Genomic DNA, 25,992 nt, shown 5'->3' with positions numbered 1-25,992 from the left:
ATAGATTACTGTAGCTGTGCAGGGTATTTATGCTTGTAGACAAATGTTAACTTACTTCTTAGAATAAAACTTGGTTTTTTGATTAAAAGTGCCCAAGAAGTCTTTTGAATAACACATGAAAGGCAGGCTCTTGTGCTCATCGTAGCCAAAATCAACAAACAATTGTAGGTCAGATGAACCCCATAATATCCTTTGGAGTTTTCTAAACCCTGGCCTATAACACTTTCTATATTCCCAAGAGTTTTACGGTATATTTCCCCTCTATGTTAGAGCTACCAAAATGCAATACCTCACATTTGTCTGGATTAAATTCCATTTGTCATTTCTCTCCCAAGTGCCCAACCTATCTATGTCCTGCTGTATCCTCTGATAATCCTCAACACTATCTGCTATTCCACCAACCGGTGTCATTCGCGAACTTACTAGTCAGACCAGCTATATTTTCCTCCAAATCGTTTCACATATACTACAAACAACAGAAGCCCCAGCACAGATCCCTGTGCAACACCACTAGTCACAACCTTCCATTCAGAAAAACACCTTTCTACTGCTACCCTTTGCCTTCTGTGACTGAGCCAGTTCTGTATCCATCTTACCACCTCACATCTGATCCCGTGTGACTTCACCTTTTGTACCAGTCTGCCATGAGGCACCTTGTCAAAGGCTTTACTGAAGTTCATGTCAACAACATCCACTGCCCTCCCCTCATCAATCATTTTTGTCACCTCCTCAAAAAACCCGATCAAGTTAATGAGGTATGACCTCCCCTTCACAAAACCATACTGTCTATTGCTAATGAGTCAATTTGTTTCCAAATAGATTTAAATCCTGTCCCTGAGAATTCTCTCCAATACTTTACCTACTACCGATGTGAGATTCAATGGCCTATAGTTTCCAGGATTATCGCTGCTACCTTTCTTAAACAGTGGTACCACATTTGGTATTCTCCAGACCTCTGGGATCTCGCCTGTAGCCAATGAGGATACAAAGGCCCCAGACATTTCCTCCCTTGCTTCCCTCAGTATTCTGGGGTAAAATCCCATCCAGGCCAGAGACCTATCCACCTTAATATGTTCTCCTTTTTGGTGTTAACATAATCCAGACTGTCCACACACAGTGGGAGATTCCAACTTCATAGTGATAAGCAATCGATTTATCAACAAATAAAGTGTCCATTTTTCCTTTGCCACTGTTGCATTATCATTTTTATCACCTTTTGTTCTTGTAGGCGACATTTTATTCTTTTTGATTATGTTTACCTTGTCTTCATCCGAGACTACACCAATAAAAAATGAGCCTTCCAAATTAATGTCATCAATTGTTTTAACTGACTTCCCTTCATTAACATTTTTCCTTGTGAAACTTGGTTCCCCAAAATGATTTTTTCCATTGCACTTTGTGTAAATTTTGCCATATGCTGGACATTGTCTCGGTAGGTGCCTGTTTCCACATCTTTTGCATGTAATGGCTGCTTCTGCAGAGCGTCTAAAATGGCCACCGCTGCTGAGACCACGTTTTATTTTTGAGAGAATCACAACATCTATGGCGTCAGCATTGCTCCCAATTTTCACGCCAAAACTTTGCATTCAATGTGCTGATTTGTTACGCAGCTTGTTCACTAGCGTGGCAAATCTTAATCACGTCTTCTAACTGAAACTCATTCTCCTGTAAGAGATTCACGCACCTTATCACCATCTACTCCAAAGACAATTTGATCCCGAATCATTGAGGACTTTAAAGTCGCAAAGTTACATGTTTGTGGTTTTAACTTGAAGTCAGTAAGAAAGCTATCAAAACACTCACCCGCCTTCTGCATGCATGTTCTAAATGTATATCGCTCAAAAGTTTCATTCTTTTTCAGCATGCAATGCTCATCAAGTTTTTTTATGACGGCATTGAAGCTTTTACTATCTTCCTCCTGATTATAAAGCTGTTATTAACCTCAATCGGCTGCAGGCCTGCTACCATTAGCAAAAACGCTATCTTTCTTTCATCTGGTTGTGCCTGCAATCCTAGAGCTGACACATATGGTGTGAACTGTTGTTTAAAAACTGTCAATATTACAGGTTACTCTAAGTTGTTCAGGAGTTTTTAAACTTTCCATCTTCTTCTTGCACTGGTTTTCATTTTCAGAGATTTCCTTCGATGTTCCACATTTTCCTTATAGATTGTCCTTCAAATCTTCACACTTCTGGGGCGCGGTTCTCCGACCCTCCACCGGGTCGGAGAATCGCCGGGGGCCGGCGTGAATCCGGCCGTGTGGCGAATTCTCCGCCACCGGAGATTCGGCGGGGGCGGGAATCGCGCCGCGCCGGTCGGCGGGATTCCCCCGGCGATTCTTCGATCCGCGATGGGTCGAAGTCCCGCCGCTGTCAACCCAAGCCAGCTGGCGTGGATTGAACCACCTTTGGGACGGCGGGACATGGCGGCGTGGGTGGGCTCCGCGGTCCTGGGGGGGGGGGGCGATCTGGCCCACCGATCTGCGGGCGGGCCTGTGCCGTGGGGGCACACTTTTCCTTCCGCCTTCGCCATGGTCTCCACCGCGCATGCGTGGGGATGCCATGAGCGACCACTGACGCTCATGCGCATGCGCCACATGGCAAAGTCATTTTCGCGCCAGTTGGTGGGGCACCAAAGGCCTTTCCCGTCAGCTGGCGGGGCGGAAATCAGTCCGGCGCGGGCCTAGCCCCTCAAGGTAAGGACTCGGCCCCTCAAGATGCGGAGACCTCCGCACCTTTGGGGCGGCACGGTGCCGGACTGATTCGCGCCGTTTTTGGCGCCGGTTGGCGGACATCGCGCCGATATCGGAGAATCCTGCCCCTGATCTTTAGTTTTTGATCACCACACCTGGTACCATGTTATGTTCTTGTACAGAGACAATTGCTGAGTCGATTTTATTACAGTATAATAAACTGTGGGTAGAATACTAATGCTTTCAAACTGGAACTGATAAAAACACAACTAACCATGATAATTCTCCTCCAGACTCCTCCAGGTTACAGTGTCACATGCTATTACTTGCCTAACACCAACTGGTCAGAGGCTATACATATTTACACATACACTTGCTGATGCATATCACCACAGAAGCCTTGCAGGTCATGGTGTCTGAGGGAGTTTAAAGCCTTGTGCTGTGTTTTTGCATTCTGTGAAGTAACAGCAGCTGCTTTCAACACTTCTGTCTGAGGCACAGGTGTAAGGCAGTCATTTTCATAGACGGGGATGCGGGAGGATTTCGGGAGGGTCGTGGAGCCATCACAGGAAGTCATGTGCAACGGCAGCAGCAACCGGCTTTTAAAAATGACAGCTGCCCTGGCATTCAGAATGTGGGCCCGCTGCGCATGCATGCCCGCTCATCAGTGCGCAGACCCAGGAGAAGATCTTTTTTTAAAAATTGAATGCAGTCTTCCTGCATGAAGCGACGGCAGAGAGAAGGTCATGTGCCCCAAACGCTGATGTCACATGCTCTGGGCACGGTTGCCGTTCCTCCATTTGGTCAGCAGCAAACAAACAACAGAACTGTAAAATTTATAATGGATCGTTTTGCAATAAGGAAGAGAGGGCCAGAGACACAAACAGGCCAGGATCTCAGAACTAAACCTGCTGGAGAGAGTGGCTCAGGAGAATCCACAGCAGGACAAAGCAGTGGTGGTGTGAGCTGTTCAGTAGAGTCCACAACTGGACAAAGCAGTGCTGGTGTGAGTTCCAGGACCTCTGATGAACAACCCATCCAGAAATGTAACATTGAATAACAAAGCAAGTGAGATTGTGAGGACTAAGCAGGCTCACCTATCACATTAAAGGTAAGTGAAAATGGTGGGTCACGACGGTCGGCCGGCATGGGCCCAGAAGGTTGGCCAGTTGGTAAAAATGGGTCCCTGGAAAAACAGTTTGATAAACACTGGTGTTAGGGACAGGTAAGTGAAAAAGCAGTGATTTTTTTCACTGTTTCTACCTGGACTGCTCGTCAGCTTCCAGGCGAGGATATATGTGGGGGGCAGTCTCTAATATGCGTGGAGGTCTCTGATATACCGGCGGCGGGGGAGGGGGGTCAGATAAAAGGGGAGGTCTCTGATATTTGGTGGGGTCTCTGATATGCAGGGGTTACTGATGGGGATCTCTGGTGTGAGTGACGCCAGGATTTGAATTGTGGGAGGGAGGGAGGCCCTCCAATAAACCTTGAGGGCACCAACGTTAAATACACACCCTCTTGACCCAGCGCGAGGTCCATCGCGTCAGGGCCAGGTATAAGTATACTTGCACCAATCCATGCCTGCGTGAATCCCAGCCGGAGAGGCTGGAACATCACGGAGACTTGGAAAATCCACTGTCCTCCCTGTTAATTGGATACAAATGGGTTCAAATGCACTGGAGCAATTCACCAAGGCACCTTGAACAGCACCACCTAAAACACGACCCCTGCTACCAAGAAGGATAGGGTTACAGATTAATAGAAACAGCACCAGCTGCAATTCTCTGTTCAAGCCTCACACCAACAATATCCCTGTTCCTTAATTATCTCTCAGTCAAAATCGAGGGATTCCCTCCCTAACAGCTCTGAAGGTGGCCCGATAACACATTATTACAAGAAGGCTGCTCACCCCAAACTTCTAAAAGGTAATCGGAGATAGACAATAAATGCTGACAATGGCAGTAGAACTCGGATCCATTTAACAAAGTTATACAATAATCATATCTTTCTATTTACCAATACAGAAATATTCAGCAAGGCGACCAAGTATCGATTTGTCAAAATATGGCCCAAAATTAACAGCGTCTGTAAGTCCAGAAACTGACACAGAGCAAGTTGAAACTACAGAAATCTCCACAGACTCCATAGTTCCTCAGGTAATTATCAATGATCCTAAATCACAACCTGACTTTAATAAACCAATGAGGCAGTGGTGAACAAGCAGGAAGGGGTCAGTGACGGCTGTTCAAACCTGGGGGATTGGGAGAGGTGTGCAGTGATTTTCGGTTTGTCTGAATTGAATTTGGTGTGCCTGTTTGTGCTAGAAAATCACCTGAATTCAGATTGGATTGCTTAGTGACCATCATATATTGATGAGCTGACATCCGGTGGTGCTCGTGACCGGAGTGGCTGCATGAAAAAGAGGCCACAACCGGCGGATAGTATTTCGGAGTTTTTTATTTTTCTCCCACTTTTTTCAGCCTTTAGGGCCTAAGGGACGGGAGCCAAACCAAACTGATGAAAATCCCCGAGGGAGTTTCGGGCAGCCGGAGCGAAGGCATCAGGCCCAGAGTGCACGGCAGTTAGAGTGTCAGGGGCGGAGTCTAATACGGGTAGTAAAGATGGCAGGCCTGACTCCAGGATCGAGGCAGCCGAAACAGTGGCAGGGGGTGAGGCAGCTGGAGCAGCAGAACTGATGCCAAAGAGTGGAGCAGCAGGAGCAGTGAGACTGAGATCTGTGCTTGAAGCGGCCGGAGCATTGGGGCAGGGTCCAGAACATGAGGCAGCCGAAGGGTGGCTCCTGCTTGAGGCGTATATGTTTTTTTTTTTCTTTTTGGGAATTTTTAATGCCCAGTCCTGGGGACAATTCATGAAGAACTAAGAGCCGACAAAAAGGCGAAAGATGTCCAAAAATCAGAGGAAGGCAGCAGCGAGGAAGGGAGAGAATGAGAGCTCGCCGTCGAGCATGAGGACCAGCACAAGGGCTGACAAGAGGGCGGAGTCCAGGCCGCTGGGTGGAGACGCACTGCTTACAGCAGAGAAGATGGCTGAGGTGGTGTCTCTAGAGCTTGAAAAGCAGTTTGCAAAGCATATGGAGGTGGTGGGAAAGGAGGTGGCAGTGGCACTGAAGGCCTTGGTAGAGGAGGCAATTGCCCCGGTGAAGGTAGCTGCTGTAAAGGCGCGGCTGAGGTGAGGGAACAGAGTGAGAAGATGAAGGGAGTGGAGGAGGCCATGTTTTGGCACAGCGATCTGCTCACCTCGTTGGGAGATGAGCTGCAGAGGGTGGTTGAGGCCAATAAGGAGCTACGAGCAAAGCTGGAGGATATGGAAAACCGCTCGAGATGACAAAATGTAAGAATTGTGGGCCTGCCTGAGGGGGTGCAGGGCCCAAGGCCGACCGAGTACTTTGCCAAGATGATGGGGGAGGGAGAATAACCCTCTCTGTATGAATTGGACCGAGCTCAACGGTCGCTGAGGCCTCAGCCTAAGTTAAAGGAGCTGCCAAGGGCAATGATTATCTGTTTTCACAGATATCACATAAAGGAGAAGATATTGAACTGGGCAAAGAAGGAGCGGGAGGTGCAATGGGCTGGTGCCAAGGTTCGTATCTATCCAAGACTTGACGGTGGAACTGGCAAAGCGGCGAGTGGCTTTTGGCCGGGTGAAGGTGGCATTGTACGTCAGTGGAGTGCAGTTTGGAGTGGTTTATCCAGCAAAGCTAAGGGTGACCTACAACTCCAGAGACTTTTATTTTGAGACGGTGGAGGCATTTATGAAGGCAGAAGGCTTGGGACGGAAGTAAAGAGTGGGAGAATGTACATATGTAACTTTCAATAATGTTCCTACTTCATATTGTTATCGAGGTTAAAAGTATTTTGTTGTTGTTCTTTATAGCTTTGAATAATGTTCTCACTTCATGTTTAAAACGAGCGAGGTTATGCTGCAACTGTATAAGGTGTTAGTGAGGCCACACCTGGAGTATTGTGTTCAATTTTGGTCTCCTTACCTGAGAAAGGACATACTGGCGCTGAAGGGTGTGCAGAGGGGATTCACTCGGTTAATCCCTGAGCAGGAGGGGTTGGATGACAAGGAGAGGTTGAGTAGACTAGGACTGTATTCGTTGGAATTTAGAAGGATGCGGGGGGGGGGATCTTATAGTAACATATAAAATTATGACGAGAATAGATAGGATAGATGTGGGGAGGTTGTTTCCACTGGCGGGTGAAAGTAGAACTAGGGGGCATAGCCTCAAAATAAGGGGAAGTAGATTTAGGACTGAGTTTAGGAGGAACTTCTTCACCCAATGGGTTGTAAATCTATGGAATTCCCTGCCCAGTGAAGAGGCTCCTTCATTAAATGTTTTCAAGATAAAGATAAATAGATTTTTGAAGAATAAAGGAATAAAGGGTTATGGTGTTCGGGCCGGAAAGTGGAGCTAAGTCCACAAAAGATCAGCCATGATCTCATTGAATGGCGGAGCAGGCTCTAGGGGCCAGATGGCCTACTCCTGTTCCTAGTTCTTATGTTCTTATTCTTATGTTGTTATAGAGATTAAAGTTTTTTTGTTGCTGTTCTCTGTAGCTTTGAATAATGTTCTTACTTCATGCTGTTAGAGAGGTTCAAGATTTTTGTTGCTATTCTTTGTAGCGATGTTTTTTTATATAAAGCACATATTTGATTGTTTGTTTTTTCTGGGACTGGGCGGGAGGGGAAGAAAGGCATGAGCAGCGGGCCCCACACTAGCTAACGTAAGTCGGCTAGTGAGCGGACGTGTTGTGGGGGGAGGGGCTGCCGACTTTGGAGCCTGGTGAGCAGGTTTCAATGGGCCTCGGAGGTGAGAAAAGGGAGGGGAGGGGATCGACACTGGGTGGGGTTTCTTCGAGAGGGAGTGTAAGGGGGGATTCTGGGAAGGGAGGATGGGGTTCGATGTCAACAATGGATAGGGACGGGTCAGGCTCAGTGGGTAGGGCCTGAAATTATGATGATGGTGGATAAGCAGGGAAGGGGGATGGGGGGAGAAGGGAAGGGGAGAGAGCCCCTGCTAGGATAGTTACGTGGAACGTGAGGGGGTTGGGAGGCCCAGTGAAGAGGTCAAGAGTGCTTGCGCATTTGAAAAGTTTGAAATAGATGCGGCGATGCAGCGGGAGACTCACCTGAGGGTGAAGGATCAGGGGAGGCTTATAAAGGGCTGGGTTCGCTTGGTGTTTCACTCGGGTTTTGATAGTAGGGCGCGGGTGGTTGCGGTTCTGGTGAATAAAAGAGTGAGGTTCCAAATGGATAAAGTTGTGGCAGATCAGGGAGGTAGATACGTAATAGTGACAGGGGCATTGGAAGGGAGGTTGGTGGCGTTGGTAAGCGTGTATGGTCCCAACTGAGATGATGCAGGGTTTGTAAATAAGGTGTGTGGGGCCATCCCCGACTTGGATTCACATGAATTGATAGTGGGTGGAGACTGGAATATGGTGGAGGAGCCAAAATTGGACAGGTCACAACCGCGACCGCTTACCCGGTCAGGGGGAGCGAAGGCATTGGCTGGGCTAATGGTGGAGTGGGCCCTTGGAGGTTTTTGCACCCGGGGGAGCGGGAGTATCTTTCTTCCCTTCGGTTCATGAGGCCTATTCGCCGATAGATTGTTTTGTGTTGGGGAAGTTGCTGTTGACCAGGGTCAAGGGGTCGGAATATTCATCAATTGCGATATCGGACCATGCGCCACACTGCATTGATATGGTGTTGGAGAAGGCAATAGTGCAGAGGCGGGGTGGAGATTGGATGTGGGGCCGTTGGGGAACCGAGGGTTTTGTGATAAGATTGGAAAAGTTATTGAGGAATATGTGCGGTTTAATTATACAGGTGAGGTCTTGCAGGCGGTGGTATGGGAAGCTTTGAAGGCAGTGGTGAGGGAGGAGGTGATATCATTTAAGGCAAAGGTGGATAAGGAGGAGAGGGTGGATTGGTAAAGGTTAATAGATGAGATGTAGGAAGTGTTGGATAGGAGGTATGCAGAGGATGTGGATCCAACACTGTTGGAAAAGAGAAAGGAGTTGCAGGCGCGTTTTGACCGGCTGTCCACAAGGAAGGAGATGCACCAATTGAGGTGGGAGAAGGGTGCGGTCTATGATTCTGGAGAGAAGGCGGGACGAATGCTGGCAGGTCAACTTCAGAGGGAGGCAGCGGCGAGGGAAATTGTTCAGGTGCAGGATAGGGCAGGGAAGTTGGTGGTGGCTCCAGATCAGATTAATAGGGTGTTTGAGGAGTTTTATGAGAGATTGCATAGGTCGGAGCCACCTGGGGAGGATCGGGAGATGCAGGAATTCCTGGATGGTTTGGAATGCCCGAGGTTGGGGAGGGTATAGGGCCATATTGTCGGGGGCGATAGCAGAACAGGAGATAAATGATGCGATTGGGAGGATGCAGTCGGGGAAGGTAGCAGGGCCAGATGGGTTTCCTGTAGAGTATTACAAGAAATGTAAAGATAAGTTGGCGCCGCTGATGGTGGGGATGTTTGAGGAGGCGATAGGGAGGGCGGTGTTGCCACAGACTTTGGGGCAGGCAGCCATCTCCCTGTTGCTCAAGAAAGATAAGGATCCGACAGAATGTGGGTCGTATCGGACCATATCACTTTTGAATGTGGACGCAAAGGTGTTGGAAAATGTATTGGCGGGTAGGTTGGAGGAGTACCTCCCTAAGGTGATAGGCGAAGATCAGACGGGGTTTGTGAAGGGGAGGCAGCTCTTTTCGAACATTAATAGGGTATTGAACATGGTTATGGCGCCGGCGGAGGGGAGGGAGGCAGAGGTGGTTGTGGTATTTGACGCCGAGAAGGCGTTTGACTGAGTAGTGTCGGGGTATTTGATGGCGGTTCTAGAGCGGTTTGGAATTGGGCCACGATTCGTAGATTGGATAAGACTGCTGTGCAGGGAGCTGAGGGCGGGTGTTCGCACGAATGTGAATACATGAATTTGGGATATTTTTCTCTGCACCGTGGGACCAGGCAGAGATGTCCTATGTCTCCCCCTGTTGTTCGCAATTGCGATTGAGCAGTCGGTCATCGTGTTGAGGAGTTTGGAGGTATGGAAAGCGATAGTGCGTGGGGAGGGGTGGGTAGAGCATATCTTTGTATGCGGATGACTTGCTGTTGGATGTATCGGAAACGAGTGTGTCGATGGGGGGGCATATTGGAGCTGCTTCGAGTATTTGGATCTTTTTCAGGATCTAAAGTAAATTTAGACATAAGTGAATATTTTGTGGTGTCTCGGCCAGGGGGTGCATGGGTGGGTGGTGGCTATTATTCCGTAGGGCAGCGACTCACTTTAGATATCTGGGGGTGCAGATGGCACAGGATTGGTGGGGGGGTTCCGTCGGTTTAACGTTACTAGTCTGGTGGGGAGGATGAAAGCGGATCTGGCAAGGTGAGATGGTCTCACTCTGTCACTGGCAGGTCGGGTACAGACAATTAAAATGAACGTGTTGTCACGATTCTTGTTTATTTTTCAGTGCCTGCCGATCTTCCTGCCAAAGGCATTTTTCAAGGAGGTTGAGAGGATGATTACCTTGTTTATATGGGGGGTGGGGAAGGTGGCCAGGATTAGGAAGGTGCTGTTGCATAGGGGACAGCAGTCAGGGGGGTTGGGTCTTCTGAATTTACTATATTATTACTGGGCGGTGAACGTGGAGAAGATGAGGAGCTGGGTTAGAGGGGGAGACTCTCAGTGGGTTAGGATGGAGGAGAGTCTGTGCAGGGAGTCTGGCTGAGGGCGTTGGCAACAGCGCCACTCCCAATGGCTCCGGGAAAATACTCAGGGAGTCAGGTAGTAGCGATGTTGAAAATCTGGAGGGAGTTGCGGCAGCACTTTAGGCTGGGGGTGGGGGTCAAGGGAAATGCGGATTTGGGAGAATCACAGATTTGAGCCACGGAAGTGGGATGGGAGTTTTTGGAGCTGGGAGGAGAAGGGATTCAGGGCATTAAAGGATTTGTTTCTAGGAGGCCGGTTTGGGGGATTGAAGGAGCTGGGGTGAAGTATGGTTTGGGGCAGGGGGAAATGTTTTGGTATATGCAGATCTGAGATTTCGCTAAGAAGGAGATACAGAGCTTCCCAGTAGCACCGGCCTCCACACTGTTGGAGGAGGTGCTGATGACAGGGGGACTGGAGAAGGGGGGGGGTCGGCGATTTATGGGGCGATTCTGGGAGAAGAGAAGGCACGCTGGAGGAGATTTAAGGCCAAGTGTGAGGAAGACTTGGGAGATAGCATGGAGGAGGGGTTGTGATGTGAAGTGTTCCAGCGGGTAATTGCCTCAACTTTGTGCGCGAGGTTGGGGCTGATACAGCTGAAGGGTGCACCGCACAAAGGTGAGGATGAGCCGACGAGGGGGTAGAGGATGTTTGGGAACGTTGTGGGGGGCCCCGCAAACCATGTTCATATGTTTTGGTCCTGCCCAAAACTGGAGGGGTATTGGAGGGAGGTGTTCAGGGTAATTTTGAAGGTGGGTACTTGTGAGGCTTGAGACGAGTCTTCTGGAGACCATAATCGGGGTACCGGACTGGCCGAGGTTGGATGCGGGTGCGGAGGCAGATGTTTTAGCCTTCGCCTTGCTGATCGCCCTAAGGCAGATCCAGTTGGGGTGGAGGTCAGTCTCTCCACCCTGTGCCCTGGCGTGGCGGGGGGATCTGTTGGAGTTTTTAACACTCGAGAAGGTGAGGTTTGAGTTGAGGGGAAGGATGGAAGGGTTCTACAATTAATGGGCTTTGTGTATTATGCACTTTCAAGAATTGGATGACATCAAACATTAGGCGGGGGTTTGGGGTGGGGTGGAGGTTGGACTGTGTACGTTGTTGGTGACTATGTATTGGTGGATGGTCGATTCCTGAATCCTTTTCTTTGATGTTTGTATTTAAAATGTTGAGGGTTGTTTGGGGGTTGGTGGAAGGAAGGGATTGTTGGCCAAGGGATTTGTGGTGTTGGGTGCTCTGAGGTACAGATGAACAAACACGGTTGCAATTGGTACAACGCTGTTTTATTCCAACTTGTTATTTACAGATCTGTCTTGATACTGCACACGTGGTGACTCTCTGAGTGTGTTGTTAATCAGGTCCTGTCCTTGTCCTGGTCTCCAGATGGACTGACCACCAGGTGTCGTGTTTCTTGTCTTATACTGTCTCTGTCCTTGTCTGTGATTGGCTGTCGTGTTATGTGTGCTAATTGGTCTGTTGGTCTGTCGATCATGATGTGTGTGTTTGAATATAAAAAGAATAATCTTTTTATAAGATTATGTGCCTACGTGGTTATAAATATGAATGTGTCCTGAGTGCAGCTAAAAGTGTGTGTGTGTGATATTTACAGCATGTACATGTGGCGTAACTATATACATGGGGCGATGTCGGGTGTGACATGCTTACGAGTGTGGTCAAGTCAAACGAGATCTGGAATGATAAAACAGTAACATGTTACAATACAATAGTTGCTAAACTTTGACGTGCGAACAGTCTCATAAGTCCAGTCTAGTAGGTGTGCGACGAATTCAGGTTGACCGCCTCAAGGGTGGGTCGAGATCCACCGGCTGAGGTGCGGGCCTGGAACCGGTGGCGATAGAAGGGGCATGGTCTGTGGCAGCTCCACGAAGTCACTATCAGGAACCAGTGGAGGACACGGCGTCTGTGTACGGTTCCGTTGCGAGCGTGGAAGGAGGCGAAGGGCTCGCCGATTGCGCCTACGCACGGATCCATCCGGCATGCGTACCAGGAACGAGCGGGGAGCCACGCGTCGGAGAACTTCGGCAGGTGCTGACCAGCCACCATCTGGTAGATGAATGCGGACTTTGTCTCCAGGGGCAGGGGAGGAAGATCAGTTGCCCTTGTGTCGTACGAACTCTTCTGGCGATCAAGCTGCAGTTGCATCTTATGCAGTACCGGAGCATGGTCTGTTGTTGGTGCCAGGATGGAAGGCACAGTTGTTCTGAGGGTGCGACCCATCAGCAGCTGTGCTGGCGAGAGACCCGTGGCTAGCGGGGCCGAGCGATAGGCCAGCAGGGCGAGGTGAAAGTCCGATCCGGCAGCAACAGCCTTGCAGAGGAGCCGCTTGGCAATGTGAACGCCCTTCTCCGCCTTTCCATTGGACTGGGGATGCAGAGGGCTGGACGTCACATGTGTGAAGCCATATGAAGCGGCAAAGGACGACCATTCATGGCTGGCAAAACAGGGCCCATTGTCCGACATGACAGTCATCGGAATGCCGTGGCGAGCAAAGGTGTCTTTGCAGGCCCTGATGACAGCAGACGACGTCAGATCGTGTAGGCGTATGACTTCTGGGTAATTGGAGAAGTAGTCCACTATGATAACATAGTCCATGCCAAGCGCGTGAAATAGGTCGACACCCACCTTCGCCCAGGGGGACGTCACCAGCTCATGGGGCAGAAGCGTCTCAGGAGGTTGCGCCGGCTGAAACCTATGGCAGGTTGTGCAGTTGAGCACCATGTTGGCTATATTGTCACTGATGCCCGGCCAGTATACCGCCTCTCGGGCCCTCCGTCTGCACTTCTCGACCCCCAAGTGGCCTTTGTGTATTTGATTGAGAACCAGCTGGCGCATACTGTGCGGAATGACGATCCTGTCTAGCTTCAGAAGGATCCCATCAATGGTGGCTAGGTCATCCCGTACATTATAGAACTGCGGGCACTGCCCTTTGAGCCATCCTCCCGTAATGTGGCGCATCACTCGCTGTAAAAGGGGGTCGGCCACTGTCTCTCTGCTAATGCGGGCCAGACTGGAGTCGTTAGCCGGCTGATTTGCCGCTGTCAAGGCCACCTGTGCCTCGACCTGACATACGAACCCCTCCGCATCTGGTTGTGTATTCGCTGCTCGGGATAGGGCATCCGCCACGATGAGGTCCTTCCCTGGAGTGTAGACCAGTTGGAAGTCATACCTCCTGAGTTTAAGTAGGATGCGCTGGAGGCGAGGGGTCATGTCGTTCAGGTCCTTGTTTATTATGTTGACCAGGGGGCGGTGGTCAGTTTCGACCGTGAATCGTGGAAGACCATATACATAATCGTGGAACTTGTCCAAACCAGTTAGCAAGCCCAGGCATTCTTTTTCGATTTGCGCGTAGCGCTGCTCTGTGGGGGTCATAGCCCGTGATGCATAGGCAACCGGGGCCCATGACGACGTGTCATCCCTTTGCAGGAGCACTGCTCCAATGCCGGATTGGCTGGCATCAGTTGAGATTTTGGTGGGACGAGACGTGTCGAAGAACGCCAACACTGGTGCCGTGGCAAGTTTGTGTTTGAGCTTCTCCCATTCCAGCTGGTGTGTATGTTGCCACTGGAAGTCTGTAGATTTTTTTACGAGATGGCGCAGAGCCGTTGTGTGGGAGGCAAGGTTGGGAATGAATTTCCCGAGGAAGTTGACCATGCCCAGGAATCGTAGTACAGCCTTCTTGTCGGCCGGCCGCGGCATGGCTGTGATGGCGCTTACCTTGTCTGCATCCGGACGGACCCCTGACCGGGAGTTGTGGTCCCCCAGGAACATCAATTTGGTCTGGCCAAAGGCACACTTGGCTCGGTTGAGGCGCAGGCCATTTTCCCGTATGCGGGCAAAAACGCGTTGGAGACGATGTATGTGCTCCTGCGGTGTGGTGGACCAGATGATGACATCATCCACATATACGCGCACCCCTTCGATGCCTTCCATCATCTGCTCCATGATTCTGTGGAAGACCTCGAATGCCGAGATGATGCCAAATGGCATCCGGTTGTAGCAGAATCTGCCGAAAGGGGTGTTAAACGTGCATAGCTTTCGGCTGGACGGGTCCAGTTGGATCTGCCAAAATCCTTTAGAAGAATCCAGTTTGGTGAATATCTTGGCTTGGGCCATTTCACTGGTGATTTCCTCCCGTTTAGGTATGGGATAATGTTCCCGCATAATGTTATTATTTAGGTCTTTAGGGTCTATACAGATGCGGAGCTCGCCAGAGGGCTTCTTGACACACACCATGGAGCTGACCCATGGCATGGGCTCCGTGACCCTGGATAGGACCCCTTGGTCCTGGAGATCCTGCAGCTGCAGCTTGAGGCGGTCTTTAAGTGGCGCAGGAACCCTGCGAGGTCTGTGAACGACCGGGATGGCATCCGGTTTGAGGCGAATTTTGTATGTGTATGGCAGTGTTCCCATGCCAGAGAGCATTGGGGCTCTCTGATATGGGGGCCTCTCTGATATGTGGGGGGCTTGCAGGGGACACTAATAGTTTCCATAGATATGTGAAGAGAAAGAGATTGGCAACGACAATGGAGGACCCCTATAGGCAGAAACAGGAGAATGCATAATACGGGACAAAACAAATGGCTGAGCAATTGAATACATACTTTGGTTCTGTCTTCACAAAAGGGGACATTTGCTTCCAGGCAAGGTGACAAATGGTGGGGTGCCTCTGGGGAGGGCTCTGATACACAGGGGGGTCCCTGATATGCATTCGGGCTCTCTGATATCAGGGGGCTCTCTGATATGTGGGGCTTGCAGGGCACCATAAAGACTGACACTAAGAGTTTCTATAGATTTGTGAAGAGAAAGAGATTGGTAAAGACAAATGTAGGACACCTACAGACAGAAACAGAGGAATGCATAATAAGGGACAAAGAAATGGCTGAGCAATTGAATACATACATTGGTTCTGTCTTCACAAAAGAGGACATAAATCAGATCCCAGAAATGTTGGAGAATGAACGGTCTAGTGAGAGGGAAGAACTGAGGGAGATCAATATTAGTAGAGAAATGGTGCTGGAAAAACTGATGGGATTGAAAGCGGATAAATCCCCAGAACCTGAGAATCTGCATCCCAGAATGCTTAAGGAGGTGGCTCTGGAAATAGTGGATGCATTGATGGTCATCTTCCGGGATTCTATAGACTCTGGAACAGTCCCTGCAGATTGGAGGGCAGCTGATGTCACTCCAATATTCAATAAGGGAGGTAGAGAGAAAAAAGGGAATTCTAGACCAGTAAGCCTAATATCGGTAGAAAATCCTTGAATCCATTATCAAGGACTTTATAGCGGAACATTTAGAAAGCAGTGGCAGGATCAGTCAGAGTCAGCATGGATTTATGAAGGGAAAATCATGCTTGACAAATCTGTTGGAATTCTTTGAAGATGTAACCAGTACAGTGGACAAGGGGGAGCCAGTTGATGTGGTATGTTGGATTTTCAGAAGGTGATTGACAAAGTCCGCATAAGAGATTATTGTGCAAAATTAAAGCGCATAAGATTGGGGGAGGTATATTGAGGTGGTTAGAAAACTGATTGGCAGAGAGAAAGCAAAGAGTAGGATTCAGGGTAAACCATTTCAAATTGGCAGGCAGTAACTAATGGCGTGCCACAGGGATCAGTGCTGGGACCCCAGCTAATCACAATATATATTAATGATTTGGATGAGGGAACAAAATGTAACATCTCAAAGTTTGGAGCTGATACCAAGTTGGGTGGGAGGGTGAACTGTGACGAGGATGCAGAGATTCTACAGCAGGGTCAGATATAAGGGGAGGTCTCTGATATTTGGTGGGGTCTCTGATATGCAGGGGTTACTGATGGGGATCTCTGGTGTGAGTGACGCCAGGATTTGAATTGTGGGAGGGAGGGAGGCCCTCCAATAAACCTTGAGGGCACCAACGTTAAATACACACCCTCTTGACCCAGCGCGAGGTCCATCGCGTCAGGGCCAGGTCTAAGTATACTTGCACCAATCCATGCCTGCGTGAATCCCAGCCGGAGAGGCTGGAACATCACGGAGACATGGAAAATCCACTGTCCTCCCTGTTAATTGGATACAAATGGGTTCAAATGCACTGGAGCAATTCACCAAGGCACCTTGAACAGCACCACCTAAAACACGACCCCTGCTACCAAGAAGGATAGGGTTACAGATTAATAGAAACAGCACCAGCTGCAATTCTCTGTTCAAGCCTCACACCAACAATATCCCTGTTCCTTAATTATCTCTCAGTCAAAATCGAGGGATTCCCTCCCTAACAGCTCTGAAGGTGGCCCGATAACACATTATTACAAGAAGGCTGCTCACCCCAAACTTCTAAAAGGTAATCGGAGATAGACAATAAATGCTGACAATGACAGTAGAACTCGGATCCATTTAACAAAGTTATACAATAATCATATCTTTCTATTTACCAATACAGAAATATTCAGCAAGGCGACCAAGTATCGATTTGTCAAAATATGGCCCAAAATTAACAGCGTCTGTAAGTCCAGAAACTGACACAGAGCAAGTTGAAACTACAGAAATCTCCACAGACTCCACAGTTCCTCAGGTAATTATCAATGATCCTAAATCACAACCTGACTTTAATAAACCAATGAGGCAGTGGTGAACAAGCAGGAAGGGGTCAGTGACGGCTGTTCAAACCTGGGGGATTGGGAGAGGTGTGCAGTGATTTTCGGTTTGTCTGAATTGAATTTGGTGTGCCTGTTTGTGCTAGAAAATCACCTGAATTCAGATTGGATTGCTTAGTGACCATCATATATTGATGAGCTGACATCCGGTGGCGCTCGTGACCGGAGTGGCTGCATGAAAAAGAGGCCACAACCAGCGGATAGTATTTCGGAGTTTTTTATTTTTCTCCCACTTTTTTCAGCCTTTAGGGCCTAAGGGACGGGAGCCAAACCAAACTGATGAAAATCCCCGAGGGAGTTTCGGGCAGCCGGAGCGAAGGCATCAGGCCCAGAGTGCACGGCAGTTAGAGTGTCAGGGGCGGAGTCTAATACGGGTAGTAAAGATGGCAGGCCTGACTCCAGGATCGAGGCAGCCGAAACAGTGGCAGGGGGTGAGGCAGCTGGAGCAGCAGAACTGATGCCAAAGAGTGGAGCAGCAGGAGCAGTGAGACTGAGATCTGTGCTTGAAGCGGCCGGAGCATTGGGGCAGGGTCCAGAACATGAGGCAGCCGAAGGGTGGCTCCTGCTTGAGGCGTATATGTTTTTTTTTTCTTTTTGGGAATTTTTAATGCCCAGTCCTGGGGACAATTCATGAAGAACTAAGAGCCGACAAAAAGGCGAAAGATGTCCAAAAATCAGAGGAAAGCAGCAGCGAGGAAGGGAGAGAATGAGAGCTCGCCGTCGAGCATGAGGACCAGCACAAGGGCTGACAAGAGGGCGGAGTCCAGGCCGCTGGGTGGAGACGCACTGCTTACAGCAGAGAAGATGGCTGAGGTGGTGTCTCTAGAGCTTGAAAAGCAGTTTGCAAAGCATATGGAGGTGGTGAGAAAGGAGGTGGCAGTGGCACTGAAGGCCTTGGTAGAGGAGGCAATTGCCCCGGTGAAGGTAGCTGCTGTAAAGGCGCGGCTGAGGTGAGGGAACAGAGTGAGAAGATGAAGGGAGTGGAGGAGGCCATGTTTTGGCACAGCGATCTGCTCACCTCGTTGGGAGATGAGCTGCAGAGGGTGGTTGAGGCCAATAAGGAGCTACGGGCAAAGCTGGAGGATATGGAAAACCGCTCGAGATGACAAAATGTAAGAATTGTGGGCCTGCCCGAGGGGGTGCAGGGCCCAAGGCCGACCGAGTAATTTGCCAAGATGATGGGGGAGGGAGAATAACCCTCTCTGTATGAATTGGACCGAGCTCATCGGTCGCTGAGGCCTCAGCCTAAGTTAAACGAGCTGCCAAGGGCAATGATTATCTGTTTTCACAGATATCACATGAAGGAGAAGATATTGAACTGGGCAAAGAAGGAGCGGGAGGTGCAATGGGCTGGTGCCAAGGTTCGTATCTATCCAAGACTTGACGGTGGAACTGGCAAAGCGGCGAGTGGCTTTTGGCCGGGTGAAGGTGGCATTGTACGTCAGTGGAGTGCAGTTTGGAGTGGTTTATCCAGCAAAGCTAAGGGTGACCTACAACTCCAGAGACTTTTATTTTGAGACGGTGGAGGCATTTATGAAGGCAGAAGGCTTGGGACGGAAGTAAAGAGTGGGAGAATGTACATATGTAACTTTCAATAATGTTCCTACTTCATATTGTTATCGAGGTTAAAAGTATTTTGTTGTTGTTCTTTATAGCTTTGAATAATGTTCTCACTTCATGTTTAAAACGAGCGAGGTTATGCTGCAACTGTATAAGGTGTTAGTGAGGCCACACCTGGAGTATTGTGTTCAATTTTGGTCTCCTTACCTGAGAAAGGACATACTGGCGCTGAAGGGTGTGCAGAGGGGATTCACTCGGTTAATCCCTGAGCAGGAGGGGTTGGATGACAAGGAGAGGTTGAGTAGACTAGGACTGTATTCGTTGGAATTTAGAAGGATGCGGGGGGGGGGATCTTATAGTAACATATAAAATTATGACGAGAATAGATAGGATAGATGTGGGGAGGTTGTTTCCACTGGCGGGTGAAAGTAGAACTAGGGGGCATAGCCTCAAAATAAGGGGAAGTAGATTTAGGACTGAGTTTAGGAGGAACTTCTTCACCCAATGGGTTGTAAATCTATGGAATTCCCTGCCCAGTGAAGAGGCTCCTTCATTAAATGTTTTCAAGATAAAGATAAATAGATTTTTGAAGAATAAAGGAATAAAGGGTTATGGTGTTCGGGCCGGAAAGTGGAGCTAAGTCCACAAAAGATCAACCATGATCTCATTGAATGGCGGAGCAGGCTCTAGGGGCCAGATGGCCTACTCCTGTTCCTAGTTCTTATGTTCTTATTCTTATGTTGTTATAGAGATTAAAGTTTTTTTTGTTGCTGTTCTCTGTAGCTTTGAATAATGTTCTTACTTCATGCTGTTAGAGGGGTTCAAGATTTTTGTTGCTGTTCTTTGTAGCGATGTTTTTTTATATAAAGCACATATTTGATTGTTTGTTTTTTCTGGGACTGGGCGGGAGGGGAAGAAAGGCATGAGCAGCGGGCCCCACACTAGCTAACGTAAGTCGGCTAGTGAGCGGACGTGTTGTGGGGGGAGGGGCTGCCGACATTGGAGCCTGGTGAGCAGGTTTCAATGGGCCTAGGAGGTGAGAAAAGGGAGGGGAGGGGATCGACACTGGGTGGGGTTTCTTCGAGAGGGAGTGTAAAGGGGGATTCTGGGAAGGGAGGATGGGGTTCGATGTCAACAATGGATAGGGACGGGTCAGGCTCAGTGGGTAGGGCCTGAAATTATGATGATGGTGGATAAGCAGGGAAGGGGGATGGGGGGAGAAGGGAAGGGGAGAGAGCCCCTGTTAGGATAGTTACGTGGAACGTGAGGGGGTTGGGAGGCCCAGTGAAGAGGTCAAGAGTGCTTGCGCATTTGAAAAGTTTGAAATAGATGCGGCGATGCAGCGGGAGACTCACCTGAGGGTGAAGGATCAGGGGAGGCTTAAAAAGGGCTGGGTTCGCTTGGTGTTTCACTCGGGTTTTGATAGTAGGGCGCGGGCGGTTGCGGTTCTGGTGAATAAAAGAGTGAGGTTCCAAATGGATAAAGTTGTGGCAGATCAGGGAGGTAGATACGTAATAGTGACAGGGGCATTGGAAGGGAGGTTGGTGGCGTTGGTAAGCGTGTATGGTCCCAACTGAGATGATGCAGGGTTTGTAAATAAGGTGTGTGGGGCCATCCCCGACTTGGATTCACATGAATTGATAGTGGGTGGAGACTGGAATATGGTGGAGGAGCCAAAATTGGACAGGTCACAACCGCGACCGCTTACCCGGTCAGGGGGAGCGAAGGCATTGGCTGGGGTAATGGTGGAGTGGGCCCTTGGAGGTTTTTGCACCCGGGGGAGCGGGAGTATCTTTCTTCTCTTCGGTTCATAAGGCCTATTCGCCGATAGATTGTTTTGTGTTGGGGAAGTTGCTGTTGACCGGGGTCAAGGGGTCGGAATATTCAGCAATTGCGATATCGGACCATGCGCCACACTGCATTGATATGGTGTTGGAGAAGGCAATAGTGCAGAGGCGGGGTGGAGATTGGATGTGGGGCCGTTGGGGAACCGAGGGTTTTGTGATAAGATTGGAAAAGTTATTGAGGAATATGTGCGGTTTAATTATACAGGTGAGGTCTTGCAGGCGGTGGTATGGGAAGCTTTGAAGGCAGTGGTGAGGGAGGAGGTGATATCATTTAAGGCAGAGGTGGATAACGAGGAGAGGGTGGAATGGTAAAGGTTAATAGATGAGATGTTGGAAGTGTTGGATAGGAGGTATGCAGAGGATGTGGATCCAACACTGTTGGAAAAGAGAAAGGAGTTGCAGGCGCGTTTTGACCGGCTGTCCACAAGGAAGGAGATGCACCAATTGAGGTGGGAGAAGGGTGCGGTCTATGATTATGGAGAGAAGGCGGGACGAATGCTGGCAGGTCAACTTCAGAGGGAGGCAGCGGCGAGGGAAATTGTTCAGGTGCAGGATAGGGCAGGGAAGTTGGTGGTGGCTCCAGATCAGATTAATAGGGTGTTTGAGGAGTTTTATGAGAGATTGCATAGGTCGGAGCCACCTGGGGAGGATCGGGAGATGCAGGAATTCCTGGATGGTTTGGAATGCCCGAGGTTGGGGAGGGTATAGGGCCATATTGTCGGGGGCGATAGCAGAGCAGGAGATAAATGATGCGATTGGGAGGATGCAGTCGGGGAAGGTAGCAGGGCCAGATGGGTTTCCTGTAGAGTATTACAAGAAATGTAAAGATAAGTTGGCGCCGCTGATGGTGGGGATGTTTGAGGAGGCGATAGGGAGGGGGGTGTTGCCACAGACTTTGGGGCAGGCAGCCATCTCCCTGTTGCTCAAGAAAGATAAGGATCCGACAGAATGTGGGTCGTATCGGACCATATCACTTTTGAATGTGGACGCAAAGGTGTTGGAAAATGTATTGGCGGGTAGGTTGGAGGAGTACCTCCCTAAGGTGATAGGCGAAGATCAGACGGGGTTTGTGAAGGGGAGGCAGCTCTTTTCGAACATTAATAGGGTATTGAACATGGTTATGGCGCCGGCGGAGGGGAGGGAGGCAGAGGTGGTTGTGGTATTTGACGCCGAGAAGGCGTTTGACTGAGTAGTGTCGGGGTATTTGATGGCGGTTCTAGAGCGGTTTGGAATTGGGCCACGATTCGTAGATTGGATAAGACTGCTGTGCAGGGAGCTGAGGGCGGGTGTTCGCACGAATGTGAATACATGAATTTGGGATATTTTTCTCTGCACCGTGGGACCAGGCAGAGATGTCCTACGTCTCCCCCTGTTGTTCGCAATTGCGATTGAGCAGTCGGCCATCGTGTTGAGGAGTTTGGAGGTATGGAAAGCGATAGTGCGTGGGGAGGGGTGGGTAGAGCATATCTTTGTATGCGGATGACTTGCTGTTGGATGTATCGGAAACGAGTGTGTCGATGGGGGGGCATATTGGAGCTGCTTCGAGTATTTGGATCTTTTTCAGGATCTAGAAGTAAATTTAGACATAAGTGAATATTTTGTGGTGTCTCGGCCAGGGGGTGCATGGGTGGGTGGTGGCTATTATTCCGTAGGGCAGCGACTCACTTTAGATATCTGGGGGTGCAGATGGCACAGGATTGGTGGGGGGGTTCCGTCGGTTTAACGTTACTAGTCTGGTGGGGAGGATGAAAGCGGATCTGGCAAGGTGAGATGGTCTCACTCTGTCACTGGCAGGTCGGGTACAGACAATTAAAATGAACGTGTTATCACGATTCTTGTTTATTTTTCAGTGCCTGCCGATCTTCCTGCCAAAGGCATTTTTCAAGGAGGTTGAGAGGATGATTACCTTGTTTATATGGGGGGTGGGGAAGGTGGCCAGGCTTAGGAAGGTGCTGTTGCATAGAGGACAGCAGTCAGGGGGGTTGGGTCTTCCGAATTTACTATATTATTACTGGGCGGTGAACGTGGAGAAGATGAGGAGCTGGGTTAGAGGGGGAGACTCTCAGTGGGTTAGGATGGAGGAGAGTCTGTGCAGGGAGTCTGGCTGAGGGCGTTGGCAACAGCGCCACTCCCAATGGCTCCGGGAAAATACTCAGGGAGTCAGGTAGTAGCGATGTTGAAAATCTGGAGGGAGTTGCGGCAGCACTTTAGGCTGGGGGTGGGGGTCAAGGGAAATGCGGATTTGGGGGAATCACAGATTTGAGCCACGGAAGTGGGATGGGAGTTTTTGGAGCTGGGAGGAGAAGGGATTCAGGGCATTAAAGGATTTGTTTCTGGGAGGCCGGTTTGGGGGATTGAAGGAGCTGGGGTGAAGTATGGTTTGGGGCAGGGGGAAATGTTTTGGTATATGCAGGTCTGAGATTTCGCTAAGAAGGAGATACAGAGCTTCCCAGTAGCACCGGCCTCCACACTGTTGGAGGAGGTGCTGATGACAGGGGGACTGGAGAAGGGGGGGGGTCAGCGATTTATGGGGCGATTCTGGGAGAAGAGAAGGCACGCTGGAGGAGATTTAAGGCCAAGTGTGAGGAAGACTTGGGAGATAGCATGGAGGAGGGGTTGTGATGTGAAGTGTTCCAGCGGGTAATTGCCTCAACTTTGTGCGCGAGGTTGGGGCTGATACAGCTGAAGGGTGCACCGCACAAAGGTGAGGATGAGCCGACGAGGGGGTAGAGGATGTTTGGGAACGTTGTGGGGGGCCCCGCAAACCATGTTCATATGTTTTGGTCCTGCCCAAAACTGGAGGGGTATTGGAGGGAGGTGTTCAGGGTAATTTTGAAGGTGGGTACTTGTGAGGCTTGAGACGAGTCTTCTGGAGACCATAATCGGGGTACCGGACTGGCCGAGGTTGGATGCGGGTGCGGAGGCAGATGTTTTAGCCTTCGCCTTGCTGATCGCCCTAAGGCAGATCCAGTTGGGGTGGAGGTCAGTCTCTCCACCCTGTGCCCTGGCGTGGCGGGGGGATCTGTTGGAGTTTTTAACACTCGAGAAGGTGAGGTTTGAGTTGAGGGGAAGGATGGAAGGGTTCTACAATTAATGGGCTTTGTGTATTATGCACTTTCAAGAATTGGATGACATCAAACATTAGGCGGGGGTTTGGGGTGGGGTGGAGGTTGGACTGTGTACGTTGTTGGTGACTATGTATTGGTGGATGGTTGATTCCTGAATCCTTTTCTTTGATGTTTGTATTTAAAATGTTGAGGGTTGTTTGGGGGTTGGTGGAAGGAAGGGATTGTTGGCCAAGGGATTTGTGGTGTTGGGTGCTCTGAGGTACAGATGAACCAACACGGTTGCAATTGGTACAACGCTGTTTTATTCCAACTTGTTATTGACTGATCTGTCTTGATACTGCACACGTGGTGACTCTCTGAGTGTGTTGTTAATCAGGTCCTGTCCTTGTCCTGGTCTCCAGATGGACTGACCACCAGGTGTCGTGTTTCTTGTCTTATACTGTCTCTGTCCTTGTCTGTGATTGGCTGTCGTGTTATGTGTGCTAATTGGTCTGTTGGTCTGTCGATCATGATGTGTGTATTTGAATATAAAAAGAATAATCTTTTTATAAGATTATGTGCCTACGTGGTTATAAATATGAATGTGTCCTGAGTGCAGCTAAAAGTGTGTGTGTGTGATATTTACAGCATGTACATGCGGCGGAACTATATACATGGGGCGATGTCGGGTGTGACATGCTAACGAGTGTGGTCCGGTCAAACGAGATCTGGAATGATAAAACAGTAACATGTTACAATACAATAGTTGCTAAACTTTGACGTGCGAACAGTCTCATAAGTCCAGTCTAGTAGGTGTGCGACGAATTCAGGTTGACCGCCTCAAGGGTGGGTCGAGATCCACCGGCTGAGGTGCGGGCCTGGCCACCGGTGGCGATAGAAGGGGCATGGTCTGTGGCAGCTCCACGAAGTCACTATCAGGAACCAGTGGAGGACCTGGTGTCTGTGTACGGTTCCGTTGCGAGCGTGGAAGGAGGCGAAGGGCTCGCCGATTGCGCCTACGCACGGATCCATCCGGCATGCGTACCAGGAACGAGCGGGGAGCCACGCGTCGGAGAACTTCGGCAGGTGCTGACCAGCCACCATCTGGTAGATGAATGCGGACTTTGTCTCCAGGGGCCAGGGGAGGAAGATCAGTTGCCCTTGTGTCGTACGAACTCTTCTGGCGATCAAGCTGCAGTTGCATCTTATGCAGTACCGGAGCATGGTCTGTTGTTGGTGCCAGGATGGAAGGCACAGTTGTTCTGAGGGTGCGACCCATCAGCAGCTGTGCTGGCGAGAGACCCGTGGCTAGCGGGGCCGAGCGATAGGCCAGCAGGGCGAGGTGAAAGTCCGATCCGGCAGCAGCAGCCTTGCAGAGGAGCCGCTTGGCAATGTGAACGCCCTTCTCCGCCTTTCCATTGGACTGGGGATGCAGAGGGCTGGACGTCACATGTGTGAAGCCATATGAAGCGGCAAAGGACGACCATTCATGGCTGGCAAAACAGGGCCCATTGTCCGACATGACAGTCATCGGAATGCCGTGGCGAGCAAAGGTGTCTTTGCAGGCCCTGATGACAGCAGACGACGTCAGATCGTGTAGGCGTATGACTTCTGGGTAATTGGAGAAGTAGTCCACTATGATAACATAGTCCATGCCAAGCGCGTGAAATAGGTCGACACCCACCTTCGCCCAGGGGGACGTCACCAGCTCATGGGGCAGAAGCGTCTCAGGAGGTTGCGCCGGCTGAAACCTATGGCAGGTTGTGCAGTTGAGCACCATGTTGGCTATATTGTCACTGATGCCCGGCCAGTATACCGCCTCTCGGGCCCTCCGTCTGCACTTCTCGACCCCCAAGTGGCCTTTGTGTATTTGATTGAGAACCAGCTGGCGCATACTGTGCGGAATGACGATCCTGTCTAGCTTCAGAAGGATCCCATCAATGGTGGCTAGGTCATCCCGTACATTATAGAACTGCGGGCACTGCCCTTTGAGCCATCCTCCCGTAATGTGGCACATCACTCGCTGTAAAAGGGGGTCGGCCACTGTCTCTCTGCTAATGCGGGCCAGACTGGAGTCGTTAGCCGGCTGATTTGCCGCTGTCAAGGCCACCTGTGCCTCGACCTGACATACGAACCCCTCCGCATCTGGTTGTGTACTTGCTGCTCGGGATAGGGCATCCGCCACGATGAGGTCCTTCCCTGGAGTGTAGACCAGTTGGAAGTCATACCTCCTGAGTTTAAGTAGGATGCGCTGGAGGCGAGGGGTCATGTCGTTCAGGTCCTTATTTATTATGTTGACCAGGGGGCCGTGGTCAGTTTCGACCGTGAATCGTGGAAGACCATATACATAATCGTGGAACTTGTCCAAACCAGTTAGCAAGCCCAGGCATTCTTTTTCGATTTGCGCGTAGCGCTGCTCTGTGGGGGTCATAGCCCGTGATGCAAAGGCAACCGGGGCCC

The 25,992-nt window shown here is 50.0% G+C and overlaps 1 protein-coding gene across 8 annotated transcripts in view; it reads left to right on the top strand.

The window, feature by feature from the left end:
• The window catches only part of LOC140395077 (uncharacterized), a 659,825-nt gene that overhangs the window by 356,414 nt on the left and 277,419 nt on the right, over positions 1 to 25,992 (top strand). For all 8 annotated transcript variants that reach the window (XM_072482474.1, XM_072482512.1, XM_072482492.1 and 5 more), the window contains 2 exons: positions 4,717 to 4,848; positions 16,865 to 16,996. In XM_072482474.1, coding sequence (XP_072338575.1) covers positions 4,717 to 4,848; positions 16,865 to 16,996 — 264 coding nt within the window. The remainder of the gene's footprint in view (positions 1 to 4,716; positions 4,849 to 16,864; positions 16,997 to 25,992) is intronic.

The sequence above is a fragment of the Scyliorhinus torazame genome, chromosome 2 (assembly GCF_047496885.1).
Source record: "Scyliorhinus torazame isolate Kashiwa2021f chromosome 2, sScyTor2.1, whole genome shotgun sequence".
Lineage (NCBI taxonomy): Eukaryota > Metazoa > Chordata > Chondrichthyes > Carcharhiniformes > Scyliorhinidae > Scyliorhinus > Scyliorhinus torazame.
Note: the sequence above shows the minus strand (reverse complement) of the source record. Positions and strands in the feature narration are given on the sequence as shown.